Below are 17,653 nucleotides of genomic sequence, written 5' to 3'. Positions count from 1 at the left end.
CCGAGTGCGGTTCGGTTCCCCAAGTCGCCGCCCGAGTGCGGTTCGGTTCCCAAAGTCGCCGCCCGACTGCGGTTCGGTTCCCCAAAGTCGCCGCCAGAGTGCGGTCCTGTCCCCCAAGTTGCCGCCAGAGTGCGGTTCTGTCCCCCAAGTCGCCGCCAGAGTGCGGTTTTGTCCCCTAGGTCGCCGCCAGAGTGCAGTTCTGTCCCCTAAGTCGCCGCCCGAGCGCGGTTCTGTTTCCCCAAGTCGCCGCCCGAGCGCGGTTCGGTTCCCCAAGTCGCCGCCCGAGCGTGGTTCTGTTCCCCAAGTCGCCGCCCGAGTGCGGTTCTGTTCCCAAAGTCGCCGCCCGAGCGCGGTTCGGTTCCCCAAGTCGTCGCCCGAGCGCGGTTCTGTCCCCCAAGTCGCCGCCAGAGTGTGGTTCTGTCCCCCAAGTCGCCGCCCGAGTGCAGTTCTGTTCCCCAAGTCGTCGCCCGAGTGCGGTTCTGTTCCCCAAGTCGCCGCCCGAGTGCGGTTCGGTTCCCCAAGTCGCCGCCCGAGTGCGGTTCTGTTCCCCAAGTCGCCGCCCGAGTGCGGTTCGGTTCCCCAAGTCGCCGCCAGAGTGTTGTTCGGTTCCCCAAGTCGCCGCCCGAGTGCGGTTCGGTTCCCCAAGTCGCCGCCCGAGTGCGGTTCTGTCTCCCAAGTCGTCGCCCGAGTGCGGTTCTGTCCCCCAAGTCGCCGCCAGAGTGCGGTTCTGTTCCCCAAGTCGCCTCCCGAGTGCGGTTCTGTCCCCCAAGTCGCCGCCCGAGTGCGGTTCGGTTCCCCAAGTCGCTGCCCGAGTGCGGTTCTGTCTCCCAAGTCGCCGCCCGAGTGCGGTTCTGTCTCCCAAGTCGCCGCCCGAGTGCGGTTCTGTCTCCCAAGTCGCCGCCCGAGTGCGGTTCTGTCTCCCAAGTCGCCGCCCGAGTGCGGTTCGGTTCCCCAAGTCGCCGCCAGAGTGCGGTTCGGTTCCCCAAGTCGCCGCCAGAGTGCGGTTCTGTCCCCCGAGTCGCCGCCCGAGTGCGGTTCGGTTCCCCAAGTCGCCGCCCGAGTGCGATTCTGTCTCCCAAGTCGCCGCCCGAGTGCGGTTCTGTTCCCCAAGTCGCCGCCAGAGTGCGGTTCTGTCCCCCAAATTGCCGCCCGAGTGCGGTTCTGTTCCCCAAGTCGCCGCCCGAGTGCGGTTCTGTCTCCCAAGTCGCCGCCCGAGTGCGGTTCGGTTCCCCAAGTCGCCGCCCGAGTGCGGTTCTGTCCCCCAAGTCGCCGCCCGAGTGCGGTTCTGTCCTCCAAGTCGCTGCCCGAGTGCGGTTCTGTCCCCCGAGTCGCCGCCCGAGTGCGGTTCTGTCTCCCGAGTCGCCGCCCGAGTGCGGTTCTGTCTCCCAAGTCGCCGCCCGAGTGCGGTTCGGTTCCCCAAGTCGCCGCCCGAGTGCGGTTCGGTTCCCCTAAGTCGCCGCCAGAGTGCGGTCCTGTCCGCCAAGTTGCCGCCAGAGTGCGGTTCTGTCCCCCAAGTCGCCGCCAGAGTGCGGTTTTGTCCCCTAGGTCGCCGCCAGAGTGCGGTTCTGTCCCCTAAGTCGCCGCCCGAGTGCGGTTCTGTCCTCCAAGTCGCTGCCCGAGTGCGGTTCTGTCCCCCGAGTCGCCGCCCGAGTGCGGTTCTGTCTCCCGAGTCGCCGCCCGAGTGCGGTTCTGTCTCCCAAGTCGCCGCCCGAGTGCGGTTCGGTTCCCCAAGTCGCCGCCCGAGTGCGGTTCGGTTCCCAAAGTCGCCGCCCGACTGCGGTTCGGTTCCCCTAAGTCGCCGCCAGAGTGCAGTCCTGTCCCCCAAGTTGCCGCCAGAGTGCGGTTCTGTCCCCCAAGTCGCCGCCAGAGTGCGGTTTTGTCCCCTAGGTCGCCGCCAGAGTGCGGTTCTGTCCCCTAAGTCGCCGCCCGAGCGCGGTTCTGTTTCCCCAAGTCGCCGCCCGAGCGCGGTTCGGTTCCCCAAGTCGCCGCCCGAGCGTGGTTCTGTTCCCCAAGTCGCCGCCCGAGTGCGGTTCTGTTCCCAAAGTCGCCGCCCGAGCGCGGTTCGGTTCCCCAAGTCGCCGCCCGAGCGCGGTTCTGTCCCCCAAGTCGCCGCCAGAGTGTGATTCTGTCCCCCAAGTCGCCGCCAGAGTGCGGTTCTGTTCCCCAAGTCGCCGCCCGAGTGCGGTTCTGTTCCCCAAGTCGCCGCCCGAGTGCGGTTCTGTCCCCCAAGTCGCCGCCCGAGTGCGGTTCTGTTCCCCAAGTCGCCGCCCGAGTGCGGTTCTGTTCCCCAAGTCGCCGCCCGAGTGCGGTTCGGTTCCCCAAGTCGCCGCCAGAGTGTTGTTCGGTTCCCCAAGTCGCCGCCCGAGTGCGGTTCGGTTCCCCAAGTCGCCGCCCGAGTGCGGTTCTGTCTCCCAAGTCGTCGCCCGAGTGCGGTTCTGTCCCCCAAGTCGCCGCCAGAGTGCGGTTCTGTTCCCCAAGTCGCCTCCCGAGTGCGGTTCTGTCCCCCAAGTCGCCGCCCGAGTGCGGTTCGGTTCCCCAAGTCGCTGCCCGAGTGCGATTCTGTCTCCCAAGTCGCCGCCCGAGTGCGGTTCTGTCTCCCAAGTCGCCGCCCGAGTGCGGTTCTGTCTCCCAAGTCGCCGCCCGAGTGCGGTTCTGTCTCCCAAGTCGCCGCCCGAGTGCGGTTCGGTTCCCCAAGTCGCCGCCCGAGTGCGGTTCGGTTCCCCAAGTCGCCGCCAGAGTGCGGTTCTGTCCCCCAAGTCGCCGCCCGAGTGCGGTTCTTTCCCCCAAGTCGCCGCCCGAGTGCGGTTCGGTTCCCCAAGTCGCCGCCCATGTGCGGTTCGGTTCCCCAAGTCGCCGGCCGAGTGCGGTTCGGTTCCCCTAGTCGCCGCCCGAGTGCGGTTCGGTTCCCCTAGTCGCCGCCCGAGTGCGGTTCGGTTCCCCTAGTTTTTTTTTGGGACGTCGGGAGCCGTCCCTTGTGGGGGGGGGGGGGGGTCTGTCCCGTCTTGTCCCCAACTGCTCCACTATGTGTCTGTTGTCTTGGTTTCTGTCTGTGCTCGCCCCTCCCCTCCTGTGTGCCCATGATCAGTGTGATTATTCCCACCTGCCTCTCGTTACCTGTCATGTATATAAGTCCTGTCTGCCCCTCACGCCCTGTCGGATCATTGTCATGCGTTAACGTCATGATGTCTTTTTGGTTCCAGTTGCTGTCGTTGGTAATGTCATCCTGTCATTTTGTTTCACGTCTTTTTCGGTCAGTCTTGTTGTTAGGTTTTGTTAGGTCATGTCAGTTGCCGAGTCTGTTAGTTTGCCTTTTTTGAGTTCACCAATAAACCCTGGTCCAAGCTGCACTTGGTCGTCCTGCTCCATTTCCACCCGATCGTGACAAGTTTGTTTGTGTTTGTTGGACATTTCTTTTATTGCTTTTTCTGAGTGTATGTTTTATATGATTCTATGTCTGTTTGTAGTTTGACGGAGACAAAGGAGACAAATGAAGAATATACGTCCACTGTAAAAAACTATGGTGTAGTCTATTCGGAGGGAGTGATAGAGACTATCGGGCCTGTTTGGCCTGTAGGACTCTGAAGGACGCTGATAGGCCAAGTGGAACGCTGTTTGGACGGACGGATGGATGTTATTTTGTAGTCCAAGGTTGAATTTTTGGGCGAAAATGCCAAACGATGTATGGTGCAAACACAACACTGCTCGTCTTCAAAAGACCACAATACTTAGTTAAGATTGGTGGTGGAAGCATCATACATGGTGGTTTTTTCCTTTAGCTGGGCCTTGGGCCCGGTGCAGGCAGGTTGAAGTGTTAGCATAAAACTTCTATGCTTGGTTAAAAACTCTTACATGGTTTAACTTTGTAACTGTCATATGAAGTGGACTCGCGGGAACAGAAACCTTGAAGACAAAACGCTGATTTCAATGACATCACATAATGTCATCCGAGTCTGCCATTATCCATCCATCCGTTTTCTGTACCGATTGTCCCCACGGGAGTCGCGAGTGTGCTGGAACCTATCACAGCAGTCATCTGAACTGGTTGCCTGCCAATCGCAGGGCACATAGAGACAACTTGCACTCACATCGACGGGCAATTCAGAGTGCTCAATCGGCCTTTTTGTGATGTGGAGGGGTTGTGATGAAGTGCCCAGACAAAAAACACGCAGGCACGGGGAGAACATACAAACTCCACTCTGGGTGGGACAGAGGCGGAATCGAAGCCGCACCCTCTGAACTGTGAGGGAGACGTGCTAACCAGTGTACCGCCGTGCCGAATTTGACTTTTTAATTTGCTATACCCACTTGAATGAGTGAACGAATTATATCTTCACAGGTCACTGTTGGAACCAACAAAACCTTGCATCACATTTACAGTAGAACCCCGGATCTCGACCGTTCCAGAAGAAGCGTCAAAAAGCGTTTCAAAGCAATTTGTCTAAGTTTGTCTAAAACAGTACATAAAACCACAAAAATACAGTACAACAAATGTTTGGAGTACAGCCTTACGTGGTCCGTACACTATTTTAACACTAAACGTACTTACCCATCTATCTATCTATCTATCTATCTATCTATCTATCTATCTATCTATCTATCTATCTATCTATCTATCTATCTATCTATCTATCTATCTATCTATCTATCTATCTGTCCGCCCGCCCACCCGCCCATCTGTCCGTCCGTCCGTCCGTCTGCCTGCTCGCTTGCCCAATACAAGATACAAGGTAGAGTACTGACTCTTGAGCTTGTTTCTTGCGTTGTTGGCAGATTTCTTAATCTCATTGGTCACTGCTTCAAGATCATCCTGTGTTTCTAAATACAGAAATAGGGATGGGGAAGGGGAGGGGGGGTATCAATGGAGAGACCATGCAAAGTACAATGAGTACTGAAGTACTACAAGGATATGAACATACACCACTGCAGAGAAATTATTGTGAATTTAAGTACCTGTTGTTGCTCTGGTGGTTTTGAGTGTGTGTGTGTGTGTGTGTGTGGAGGGGAGGGGGGGGGGATTGCGTGTGTGTGCGCAAGTGTGTGTGCGCAAATGTGTGTGCGCATACGTCCATGTGTGCGTACATGTGTGTGTCCGTGTGTGTGTGTGTGTGTGTGTGTGTGTGTGTGTGTGTGTGTGTGTGTGTGTGTGTGTGTGTGTGTGTGTGTGTGTGTGTGTGTGTGCGCGTGTGTGTGTGTGTGCGTGTGTGTGTGTGTGTGTGTGTCAGTGTGAAACTGAAGGTAATTTACTCTGGTCAGATGTGGGGGAGGATAAGATGGTGGAGTAGAGTTTTTTTATTTCTGTTATGCTGTCATCAGTCTTTTCAATACTGGAGCGGATATCCTCAATCTAAAAAAAGAGCCACATACAGACCATATGAAAAACAATTTATATTTTGATCAAATTAACATTAATTAAGAAAAATACCTGGGCAAAAAAATCTTCCATAAAATCCTCATTCTGCATGGGAACCTGAACGTCATCCCCTTCAACATCACTTGTCTGAAACCATATCGGAATACGTACATTAAAGAAGAGATTAAGACTGCGTAAGCAGTATCTACATCAGTATGCAGTCTTTAAAGCATCAGTTATGTACTTCATGTGCTCAATGTAAAATCACAAAACTTTGTTTAGTGTCTAGTCAAGAAAGAAAGAAAGAAAGATTTACAACATAGTGCTGTGCCATAATTTTCAGATTAAATTTAAATAGTTGTCCCTCGAAAAAAAAAAAAAAAGACTATAATTCAAAAGATTTGAGCACATAGAAAGATGTATGGTATGAGGTGTCCTTTTTTTGGGATCATAATAAAGTACCATAATTTCCGGACTATAAATCGCGGTGTTTTTCATAGTTTGGGTGGGGGGGGCGACTTATACTCAGGAGCGACATATATGGTTTTTTTTCGCAAATTTTTACTTGATCATTAAGACATCACTTACTTACAAGTATAGTTGACCACTTCCCTTGTTATTTTTAGTATAGTTGATCACTTCACATGCTTTTATATCTTTATCTTGAACATATTCAAAACATAAAAAATAGAGAAAACATCAAATAAATCAATTAACACTTTAAAGCACCATATCCAAGTCCACTGTCTGCTGTATGTACACTTGCTCCATTTTTGCTCCTCTTATATTTATTATTATTATTTATTATTATTTGTTTATTTATCATTTATTCAACACTCTTATGTATTCATTGTTTGTGCCTTCTTGGGGTTTTTTGTGTTGCTTGTATGCATATGTGTATTATCTCACCGAGGGATAGTGGGAACGTAATTTCAATCTCTTTGTGTGCCTTAGTATATGAAAAAAAAAAATACGATAAAGCAGACTTTGACTTTGATAAAACAACCAAATAAACAAAACAAAAAACTACATCTGAAAAAAATTATATTTTCAGACGAAACTGGATGAGGGTGCTCTAAATTTCACCGTTGGCTGTGACTCATCAACTGGGTGGGCTTAAGAAAAATGGCACCAAAAAGAAACTCATATTTTGCAGGTTACAAACTTCAAGTTGTAAAATATGCAGCTGAAAACAGTAATCGAGCAGCAGAGAGAAAGTTTTGAGAACCGTGATGTACCAATGGATTACTATTTCAAGTGACGTCAGTGGCACGGCGCGGCGGATGTTTACATAAAGGACAAACGTACCCACGTAAGGACTACCGGCATCATTAGCGGTGATCATTTCTAAGTGACACGGAGGACAAAGAGTTTGAAGGATTTAAGGATTTGGAGTGACATAGAAGGTTTGAAAAACTATTATGGCTTTTACGCACGCCCGGTCCTACTCTACTGAGTCGGGGGCCGGCGCTCGGCCGAGTGGCTGTCCGCGAATGGTGCATGGGGCTCGGACATGACCATTACACACGCCCGGTCCTATGCCATGGAGCTCTCGTGTCTGGAAGTCCACACCACCACACGCTTGGAAGTTTGTTTTGTTTAATAAAGAGCCATTTGCCAAACCCACGTCTATCCTTGTACTTTGTTAACACTACAATATAGTTATACACTAGATCTGTGGAATAAAGACGAGGCTGACGTCAGGGCGCATGCGCGCCGATGTTGACAAAGGACGACGAATTTGATCGATGGATTTAATGGATTTAAAGTGCACGGATGGTTTGATAATATTATTGGCTTATATTATAGTTATTTGAAATATAGTTTATCTATCGTTATATGAGCCTGTGGAATATTTTGAAGTGCAAGCGCCCTCAGCCGCGCGCACCCATTGTTGACAAAGAACGATCGATGGATTTAATGAATTGGAGTGACACCGATGGTTTTATAAACATGTTTTTCATGTAATAGTTGTCCTTAATCACTCTATATGTTACGTCAGGCCCGTTCTCAGCTCTTTGTTTGTGTTTGTCACGTTAGCATACCTATCGTTTAGCCTGTTGTTGCTATTTAATGAATTGGAATGACACCGATGGTTTTATAAACATGTTATTCATGTAATAGTTGTCCTTAATCACTCTATATGTTACATCAGGCCCGTTCTCAGCTCTTTGTTTGTGTTTGTCACGTTAGCATACCTATCGTTTAGCCTGTTGTTGCTATCGTTTAGCCTGTTGTTGCTCGTTCATGATGTGGGATTTTGTCGAATAAATTGCCCCCAAAATACTCCGGAGCGACTTATATATGTTTTTTTTTCACTTTTTGGGGCATTTTATGGCTGGTGCGACTTATACTTCGGAGCGACTTATAGTCCGGAAAATACGGTAAATCTAGTAATGATCTATTTTCAAAAAGAAATCATTAACTACATTTTAAAAGTTTTTCAAGTGATTTTCAGGTGATGTTAGGTGGCATATAACAAGTTGTGTTGAACAATTCTGCTATTGAGGAGATTATATTATATTTTTAAATATTTAATTTCCAAACTTCTATTTTTAACTTCTGTTTGTTATTTTGAATTCTCTTAAATTGTGGCTGTTGTACACTGGAATAACTTATCTTAAATTGCCTACATAATATAAATTTGTCTTTATAAATGAATTTTCTTGAAATGCCCAAATAATTTATTGAGTAATTTTAAGGATTTTTGCACGATTGGTACTATATTTTAAATACTTTTCAAAATCTCAAGTAACCCCATCACATGGCCCCAGGAGTACACATACCCCTGTTTGAGAACCACTGCAATAGGTCATACATTGGGTTTGAACAAGCGATTTTTAACCTATGGTATATTTATAGAGTTTGCTTCTAAGTCATATTTCATATTAATACATTAATTTAGTTGCTGAGCAACAGTGATGTGCATAATAAATCATCCCAACGGGATATTGAGTTGACAACAACAACAACAACATAAAGGTTGTCCTCACAAGAGCCTATACCTTTAGGGTAGAACCATTAGCATTCTGCCTACCTCCTTGAGCTGTGCCAGTCTGTCCTTCATCATGAGGAAAATGCTAAACAAAAAATATATTTGTTAAAAGAGATAATAAATGCAATAAATTTAGGAAAGTTTAGGGTTTAACAAACAAAAACAAAGTGAAACTAACTGAATAAATATACAATAGAAATTACTGATTCGGTTGGACTTCCCTCTCTAATGAGACATTGCTCTCTATCTAATCTGAGGTTTCGCTAAGCCTCTCTCCTCTAAGAACAGATTAGGGTAGTAGTTCAGGATGACAAACCTGTCCCCTCCCCCACAAGTTCCAAATCAGCATTATAGACTTTATATTCCCAAAGTAAGGAATTATGCCACTTAGAATTTACAGTATTAGGCTATGTTTTGTATCATGATGTTTTGTTCCAAAAAATTCATATATTGTGAAAGATCAACCCACCTTATCACATGAAGTTTCCACACAAATGGATTCCTGCAGTTTTTGAGTAATGCTAACTTCAACTAGTTCTTAAAGTGTAGTTAAAGTGGAGGTCCCTCATTGTTATACAGTACATAGAGGTTCAATTATTGCGGCATCAGTCCATCGCGGAATTTTTTCCCCCCCAAAAAAAAAAAAATTCTCAAATTCAAAATAAACCTACTAAATTGAGGAATTATGTTACGAAAGTTGCCTACACGCCACACAATTGCAGTATATACACTTGTACCTTTTTAGAAAAAATTGTTGTTATAATAATAAGAGTTCTAAAAACATTTTCTGTACTGCTTCGTCCCCATGGGGGTCGCGGGCGTGCTGAAGCCTATCCCAGCCGTCATCGGGCAGTAGGCGGGGGGCAGCCAATCGCTGTGTTGTTATAAAAACATTTTTTATAATAAAAAACTTCTAAAAACATATTTACAGTACGTAAACTTGTACCTTGTTATAAAAAAGTTGTTGTAATAATAAGAGTTCTAAAAAAATATTTACAGTATGTATACTTTGGGGCGGCTCGGTGGCGCACTGGGTAGCACGTCCGCCTCACAGTTAGGAGGGTGCGGGTTCGATTCCACCTCCGGCCCTCCCTGTGTGGAGTTTGCATGTTCTCCCCGGGCCCGCGTGGGTTTTCTCCGGGCACTCCGGTTTCCTCCCACATTCCAAAAACATGCTTGGTAGGCCGATTGAAGACTCCAAATTGTCCCTAGGTGTGAGTGTGAGTGAGATTGGTTGTCTGTCTCTGTGTGCCCTGCGATTGGCTGGCAACCTGTCCAGGGTGTCCCCCGCCTACTGCCCGATGACGGCTGGGATAGGCTCCAGCACGCCCGCGACCCCCGTGGGGACTAAGCGGTTCAGAAAATGGATGGATGGATGTATACTTTGGCTACTACACATACATATGTCTCTCACACGCACGCACGCACACACGTTTCATATTTATATTATTTATATGTATATTTATATTTATATACTACATTTATACATATTTATATGTGTTTGAAACTATTATTTAATGTTCTAATGATAACTTATATGGTTTAATATACACTTATTGATACACAAACAATGTCTGTATGTTAAAAAAAGGGTGACTACGCGGATTTTCACATAATGCTTGGATAATGTCTTGGAACCATTTCTCCGCGATAAATGAGGGATCACTATATATATATATATATAGATATATATATATATATACATCTACATCTATCTATCTATATCTATCTATCTATATATATTTAAAAAGTTTATATATATATATATATATATATATATAGTCTTGTCGCTTTGACTTTCGGTTCGGTTAGTTTGTCTAAAAGTTGGTCTGTCGGTTACCCCTGTCACTCTGTCTCCGTTAAGTTATGTTAGTTTCCCGGTTCTGTTGGTTTGTTCCCCTCATCCTCCCTTCCAACTTCCTTTTCCCTCAATAAACCCTGGTCCAAGCTGCATTTGGTCGCCCAGCTCCATTTCCATCCGTGACAATTTCGTTTTCGAAAAATGTTATTTTGGTCTTTTTTTTTTTCAATTAGAACGGAATTTGATAGAATGTATAAAGTGAACACATTTGCCGCATTGGAAATTAAAAATGGACACCGATTACTAAGAATAAAGCTGAAATGAAATGCCAGTTTATCGATCGGGTCCCGCACGAAGCCAAACTGGCGGCGCCATTACTGTGACGTCACAAGTTGTACATCTGGATGTCAACAAACCCAAACAACATGGCAGATGATAGCGACAGCTCCGTTTCTAGCGGCAATATTAGCATCATTTTATCCGATTCAGAAACCTCTTTTGACGCAGAATATGATGAATCTAGCAGTTCACTTGGGCTGAGCTGAGCACATTTTCTGAATTGTGCCCCTCCCGTCACTCTGGTTAGGTTGGCATAGTAAAAAGTGCTCTTGGGGGCTTTAGAATGCCGAGTTAATCTCGGCACATGAAGACATGACCACCTGCAACGTTTGGTTTAGGTTTTATAAGCAGTTTTAGTTTTATTGCTTAAATCGCATTTTCTCGACGAGCTGAGCATGTTTTCTGAATTGTGCCTCTCCCGTCACTGTGGTTAGGTTGGCATAGTAAAAAGAGTAGAGTGCCGAGTTGACCACTGCGCATGGAGAAATGAACATCTGCAGCGTTTGGTTTAGGTTTTAGGCGCATTTTTAATTTTATTTCTTAAATCGCATTTTTTCGACGAGCTGAGCACGTTTTCTGAATTGTGCCCCTCCCGTCACGCTTCGACATACTTTTCAAAGTCAAAGTCTCAAAGTCTCCTTTATTGTCAATTCCTCCGCACGTCAAGACACACAAAGTGATCGAAACTACGTTTCTCACTATCCCAGGGTGACAAGACAGAGTTCACAACGCACATACAAGTAAACAACACAGGAAAATTAAAACAAGAAGATGAACAATAAGAATGATAGCACGCTAGCCGCTCCCGATGCACAGCAGAGTCCGGAAAGATAAGACAGCGTTCACAACGCACATACAAGTAAACAACACAGGAAAAATAAAACAAGAAGATGAACAATAAGAGTGATAGCACGCTAGCCGCTCCCGATGCACAGCAAAGTCCGGAAAGATGACAGTCAACCAGGCCACTGTGAACACGAACACACAGCAGGCACGCACTGTCCGGTTCGTGGATCCTATCAGGCGAACGCAACCCATCTTGTCGTCCCGCGAATGAACGTACGCCAGGATAATGGAAGGCACGGCTAGGCGAGCTGGGTTGGCCGCAAACCTGGCCCGACGTCTCCGCGCTGGCCCCTCTTCTCTTTTTGTTTACATTCACTGAAGCTAAACGCGTACAACTTGAGACGTCATGAGACATCACTTCCGGCTGGCGGCTCGGTGCAGTCAAACTCATCTGCGCGGCAAATTTAAATTATATTTTTCAGAGCAACAGCTTCCTTTTCGTTGTTTCGAGTGTCAATTTATATTTATAAGCCCATAAGCTAACTAAAACCGATTTATACATATACCGGTGTCTCTAGCCCTTTAAACGTCAAAGCCAGAGTCAGGAAACAAATCGGACAGGTTTACCACAATAGATTCGCTGACAGAGTCGTCACTAGAGAAAGAACTCCCGTCGATCGAAAGGTCATCCCTTTGGAGCAACGGAAAAGTCTCAGCTGGTGGAGAGATAGCAGTTGTAACTAGCCTGTTAATTAAGGATCGGAGACAAGGAATGCAACAACATCCACACAGGGTCAAAATGGCAGAGAAAGCGGCAATGGAAACCAGGACCGAGGAAACCAGGGTGCGGTACTTTCCGAACACGTTCAACCAGTCGGTCCAAACCTCCGTGTTGACCCCACTGTGTTCCTTCATCTTCCCATTCAAGGTCCGCAGACCCTCAAGGGCCCGGGACAGGCTTCCGTCGGCTGCAGTATTATTTGGAATAAATGTGCAACATTGCTCACCAAACATGGCGCAGACACCGCCCTCTTTTGAGAGTAGCATGTCAAGGGCCATTCGATTCTGGAAAGCCATGAGGGAAGTCGCGGCCAGTTGGGAGTGGACAGCCTTGAAACCCGCCTCGGTCCAGTTTCCAAGCCTCTGCACGTTGTAATGGATGTAGTTAATCCTGTCAACATTTTTGTTAAGAGTACACCACCAACACAGGGCGGATTCAAAACCAGCTGCTATCTGATTCACCAGCTTATACTCATCCGGTAGTCCTCTAGGAACACCAATGGCGTCTATGTAAGTTGGATTAGCTGCGCCCTGCCATTCGGCGTTTCGCTTCGTTCTCGGCCAGAATTCGGGCACTACGGACTTAGCAAAAGATGTTAGTTCATAAGAGCACATTGGTATCAAATGAACAGGAAACAATAGGGTTACCAAAGCGCAAATTCCAGAGCTGTTTAAAGGCAACCTATCATAAAGTTTGTTACTATTACACCAAAACCAAATATCACTACGAGCAATGGGCAAAAAAAAAAAAGGGGCAGTGACATTGGTCATGGACCCACACCATGGAGTAGGTAGGGCGCCGAGCTTCTCACCAGTACCAGGTAATCTAATGCATGTAAAATTACCCTTAGCTACATCAGACGAAAAAAGGGGTTTATATTTTGTCATAGAGGCAACAGGGTAAACCTTATCCCATTTAAAACAAGTGTAAGAGTCAAAAGGAGCCTTGTGCCCTAATACTTCAAAGTTGCTCGTTTAGCAAAGAACACAGCCTCTTCACTGGAACCAGAGAGCCAAAAATCTTGTGTTTGTGTGGTGACAAGGGTGCCCCAGTCGGTGCTAACCGGGTGACTAGTTAAATACCACCAATATCCGAGCTATTTATCCCCAGTAGTGGGGTGACCATTTCGAAACCTTTCAAATTTTTCATAGGTAAAAATAATAGAAGAAGATGTATTAGGAGCCACAGTAAACATTAATGAGTTATTGTAAGTCCAAGACAAAAGCCATGGCATTCAAGTTGGAACGGTGTACAAACAACATGATCAAAAGGGGATTTTGTGTTGCGCTTATGTCTAGCAATTTTTCCCCATGAGCCGTATTGATTAGAATCAGCGTTGGTAGTTGCCTGAGAGAAGAATGTTCGAGGCTCATGGTACTCTATCCATACAAATAAAATAACCCCCGAAAAAAAATATATATAACAATAACACAACCCAGCAAAAGTAACCAAAAGCACATGGTAGACTTTGCGCAGGCTACAGCCCAATTAAAGCACTTTACGAATGACTCTCTAATGCTCACGTTTTGGATCTCCTCAGAGTCAACACCCTGAGCTTCGGGTTGGTGTCTTGGAAACTGGCTTCTGCTAGCTTTCGTGTCAACCCTGGATCTTGGCACCAGGATCAGGCACTATTACCAGACTTTGCTCACCTTCCGTATGTAGGTTGGGTCTGCGGAGATCACCTTTTTACAATAAGATAAATGCAGAAAACAAATAAATGCAGAAAAAAAAAAAATTCTTTCCCTTCACATTTATGTAATTGGATATAAACCATATGTATTGTCTGAAACGGATACAATGGAGTCGGGAACTTTCCTCTCTGAGGTCTTAAATTGCCTTGTGAAAAAGCTGCAAAACCGTATGTCGTATAAATAGCTTCAACTTGTTTCACCATACCCCCTCGTCGAGACATGGGTGACCCCATGACTCGAAATAGCAGCCCATTTGAACAAGTTACGAGGCAAGACAGGTTTGCCCAAAGGTCACACAAAAAGACCATCAGTGTTTTTAGTTGCACCCCGCTTTTCCCAAGAGAGTCGTTCCTGGGAGGGGCTCTGAGACTGCATGTCAAGCAACACATCAGGGGAGATGTGTGACATCGAATCATGATCAGTGAGAGACGCGAGGACATGGAGCAGGCCTTCTGCAGCGGCCCTAGCGGATTTGTCAGCAAAAGCATTACCGAGAGAAACAGGATCAGAGCTTGCAGTGTGAGCAGCACATTTGCAAACCGCCACCTTTAAAGGTAGCTGGACAGCGTCCAAAAGTTGAGTTAGTAATGTGGAATGGGTGACGGGCTTCCCCGTAGAAGTTATCATGCCACGGTTGCTCCACTGCTGAGCAAAAACGTGCACTGTAGCAAAAGCATACTGACTATCAGTCCAGATAGTGACGGACTTGTTTGCAAACAATTTGCAGGCCCCAGTCAAAGCAATGAGCTCAGCGGCCTGTGCTGACATATAGGATGGCAGTTTAGAAGCCTCCAAGACTTCGTCAGCAGTAACAATGGCATACCCAGTAAGGGTCACACCAAATCATTTTTCTTAGAAGACCCATCAACAAAACCCACATGACCATCTGGCAGAGGCGTATCTCCCAAATCAGGCAGAGCCTTTGCAATCTGTTGAGCAGCATCGACACAATCATGGAATTCGCCATCGTCAGGAAGGGGAACGAGACCCCTGGCACAAGGGATAGCCTTCTCATTGATCAATCGCGTATCTTAAATCATGCTTTTCCTCCTTTGAAGCGACTATGTACTTCAAACCCAAACGGCACCATTTTATGGGGAAAAATGTGTTGAATATATTCGTTTTCGACATAATACTGGTCGCAAATTTGCATGTAGAGCATTTTTGAGTTGTTGATCATAGACATCAGTTGAACACTCTTTCTGGTCTGTGTCTAAAGTCTTCAAACAACTCATCTTCTTTTTGTTTAGTTCGGCCAATGTCTGTGTAATTTGCTCTACGTTGGAATTTTATTTTTATCCTGCCCAATAGTTGGTCAATTTGTATTTGTAATGGCACCCTGTTATATTCCAATGGACGGCCCTGGAGATCAAAAGGACTCCAAGTGCCTTTAACGCTTTCCCAATGTTTGGTTAAGGATGCCATGAAAACCTGTTGTACTTCATCACCTCTCAAATTATAGGAAGCAATGAGTTGTTTAATTTGGGGCACAAAGACGGAAAGAATGGTTCGCTTTGCCGTGCCGCAACATCTGTCTTTGTAATTTGATCATTTTTCTCATCTTCATTCATCACATTCTCAGCTGCGGTTCTTAAGCGAGCTCGCGCTGACACTGTGTCATCATCTTCCTGTCTGTGCAACAGCAAGTTCTTTTTTATCTTTTCTTCGTCTTCCTTATCTTTCAATTTTCCTCTCATCTGGGAAAATGAGAATTGCCTTTTAATTTTTAATTTTAAGTCTTGCAAAATTGCTATATCCTTACTGCACCGAGATAAACTGTTAAATATATCTTTAAAAATAAACAAACAAAAACAATCTATGCTCTTCAAAATGGGACCCAAATGTCAGATTACAAATCAAACCTCCTCCTTCACTCTCACATTTTTTGATAGAACAGTCTACTTAGCTAGACACTGTCATATCATACTAAATAATGGCCTGCAAATTAAATATAATGTTGTTGCTGTGGTCCCTCAAAACATGTGACTAGAATTTGGACAATTACTAACCCCCATCAATTGATAAATTATCTCCTAACTAAAGTCCTAGCCTGTTAACCTATCTGCATCAAGAAGACATTTGCAATGCAGGGGATAAGAGAATAATAATAACACCATTGATTTCTATTCCATCCATCCATCCATCCATTTTCTGAACCGCTTAGTCCCCACGGGGGTCGCGGGCGTGCTGGAGCCTATCCCAGCCGTCATCGTGCAGTAGGCGGGGGACACCCTGAATCGGTTGCCAGCCAATCGCAGGGCACACAGAGACAAACAACCATTCGCACTCGCACTCACACCTAGGGACAATTTGGAGTGATCAATCGGCCTACCAAGCATGTTTTTGGGATGTGGGAGGAAACCGGAGTGCCCGGAGAAAACCCACGCGGGCTCGGGGAGAACATGCAAACTCCGCACAGGGAGGGCCGGAGGTGGAATCGAACCCGCACCCTCCTAACTGTGAGGCGGACGTGCTACCCAGTGCGCCACCGAGCCGCCTGATTTCTATTCATTAACCTAATTTTATCCAGTTCTACAATGTATGTTTTCTCTTACTCTCACATTTTTACGAGGGTTGGGCACTCTCCTCGTCGGACGAGTTTCTGCCCACAAACCTCATATTATTCTACAATTTCAAATTTTTACATTTAACAATGCAAATCTGATAAACCATTGTCTAGCACACCGTTTTCGTGCACCAATTTAACGCAATTCCAACCTTTATAACGAACTGATACACAAAGACAAACATACACAGAAAACAACACACGGGCCCACAACATAGACATAACAATCTTCCCAGCTGATAACAAGGGTGGGGGGAGCAACTGAAGTGCGGAGAGCCTCGCCACCGCCACGTCGCATAATGCAACCCCCCACATCTGTCCAAAATATGCATTTGTCAAGATATTTTATATTTTCGGTGTCGACCCCTTCCATTAATTTCCAATCTTTGCATTTTAATTCATGTCGGGGTAGCGACTTTTGTTTGCTATTTGATTTTCCCATGGTTTATTTATCTAAATTTCGGAGTTGGCAATTTGAATGGCACCTACAGTGTCCTAAAGCCAATTTAATTCACAGGACAGTGGTAAAATATTCAATGAGTGGTAAGTCTCCTTTCCTCTGCTTCCACACAAAGCCACTGTTTACAATCCTGTGTGTTTTATATAAAGGAGAGCTCAAATGAGATCACTCTCTGTCAAACCATACACACACACACACACAATGCGCACTCTTATCGTCTCACAGGCAAGCAGGGGAGTCCGCCCTCCCGTGGATTTTAACAAAATCTTTAACCTTCCTATTGTGTAAAAAAACTTATTTTTACCCTTTTCTTGAAGTAGATATAAAACCTATATTTTCATGGATAAGGGAGCCAAACCAGCTAAACAAGAGTTAAGAAAAACATTGGATGAAAAAGATTGTTTTTAGGTTTTTTTTTTGGCTGATTCAATACACGGGTCAAAAATGACCCGCTAACACCACAGATGGCAGCAGAAAGCTAACACATTAGGAAGGTTAAGTTAGGAGGCCCCACGACACCTCAACGGAATTTAACTGCTCCAAATTACCTGTACTTCTTTAGAAAACAGAGGAGTCCGCCCTCCCATGGAATTTAACTGACTTATAAGTCAGGGGACTCCATCATCCCAGCGGAATTTAACTGTTTCTAATTGCACTTGATAGGGTCTAGAATTGTCAAGGTTTTAAGTGACCTCTTGTCACTGCACATTCATTCCTTTTAACAGAATCAATATTCATACTCACAGTCTCCTGGTTCTTTTCCTCGGATGTTCTCGTCAACCACTCTGGTGTCCAGCCGTCTGATCGAGTCAGCCCCGTGAAAAGGGTTTCTTTATGTGCCTTGGCCAAGGACTTGTCCTGCGTCAAAGTCAGCTGGAACC

General features: G+C 46.2%; 1 protein-coding gene across 5 annotated transcripts in view; it reads right to left on the bottom strand.

Annotated features, from left to right (window-relative positions):
• The window catches only part of LOC125969394 (syntaxin-3-like), a 75,058-nt gene extending 57,405 nt beyond the window's left edge, over positions 1 to 17,653 (bottom strand). For 2 of the 5 annotated variants that reach the window (XM_049721392.2, XM_068650707.1), the window contains exons 1-4: positions 8,388 to 9,725; positions 5,423 to 5,497; positions 5,245 to 5,344; positions 4,741 to 4,815 (exon numbers count right to left, since the gene is read on the bottom strand). In XM_049721392.2, coding sequence (XP_049577349.1) covers positions 4,741 to 4,815; positions 5,245 to 5,344; positions 5,423 to 5,497; positions 8,388 to 8,420 — 283 coding nt within the window. In that variant the 5' untranslated portion in view covers positions 8,421 to 9,725. Of the gene's footprint in view, positions 1 to 4,740; positions 4,816 to 5,244; positions 5,345 to 5,422; positions 5,498 to 6,259; positions 6,920 to 8,387; positions 9,727 to 17,516 lie in introns of those variants that run through there. The other 3 variants (XM_068650706.1, XM_049721391.2, XM_068650708.1) reach the window with 3 other exon arrangements.

The sequence above is a fragment of the Syngnathus scovelli genome, chromosome 5 (assembly GCF_024217435.2).
Source record: "Syngnathus scovelli strain Florida chromosome 5, RoL_Ssco_1.2, whole genome shotgun sequence".
NCBI classification, from domain to species: domain Eukaryota; kingdom Metazoa; phylum Chordata; class Actinopteri; order Syngnathiformes; family Syngnathidae; genus Syngnathus; species Syngnathus scovelli.
This window is presented reverse-complemented; position numbering and strand designations above follow the sequence as displayed.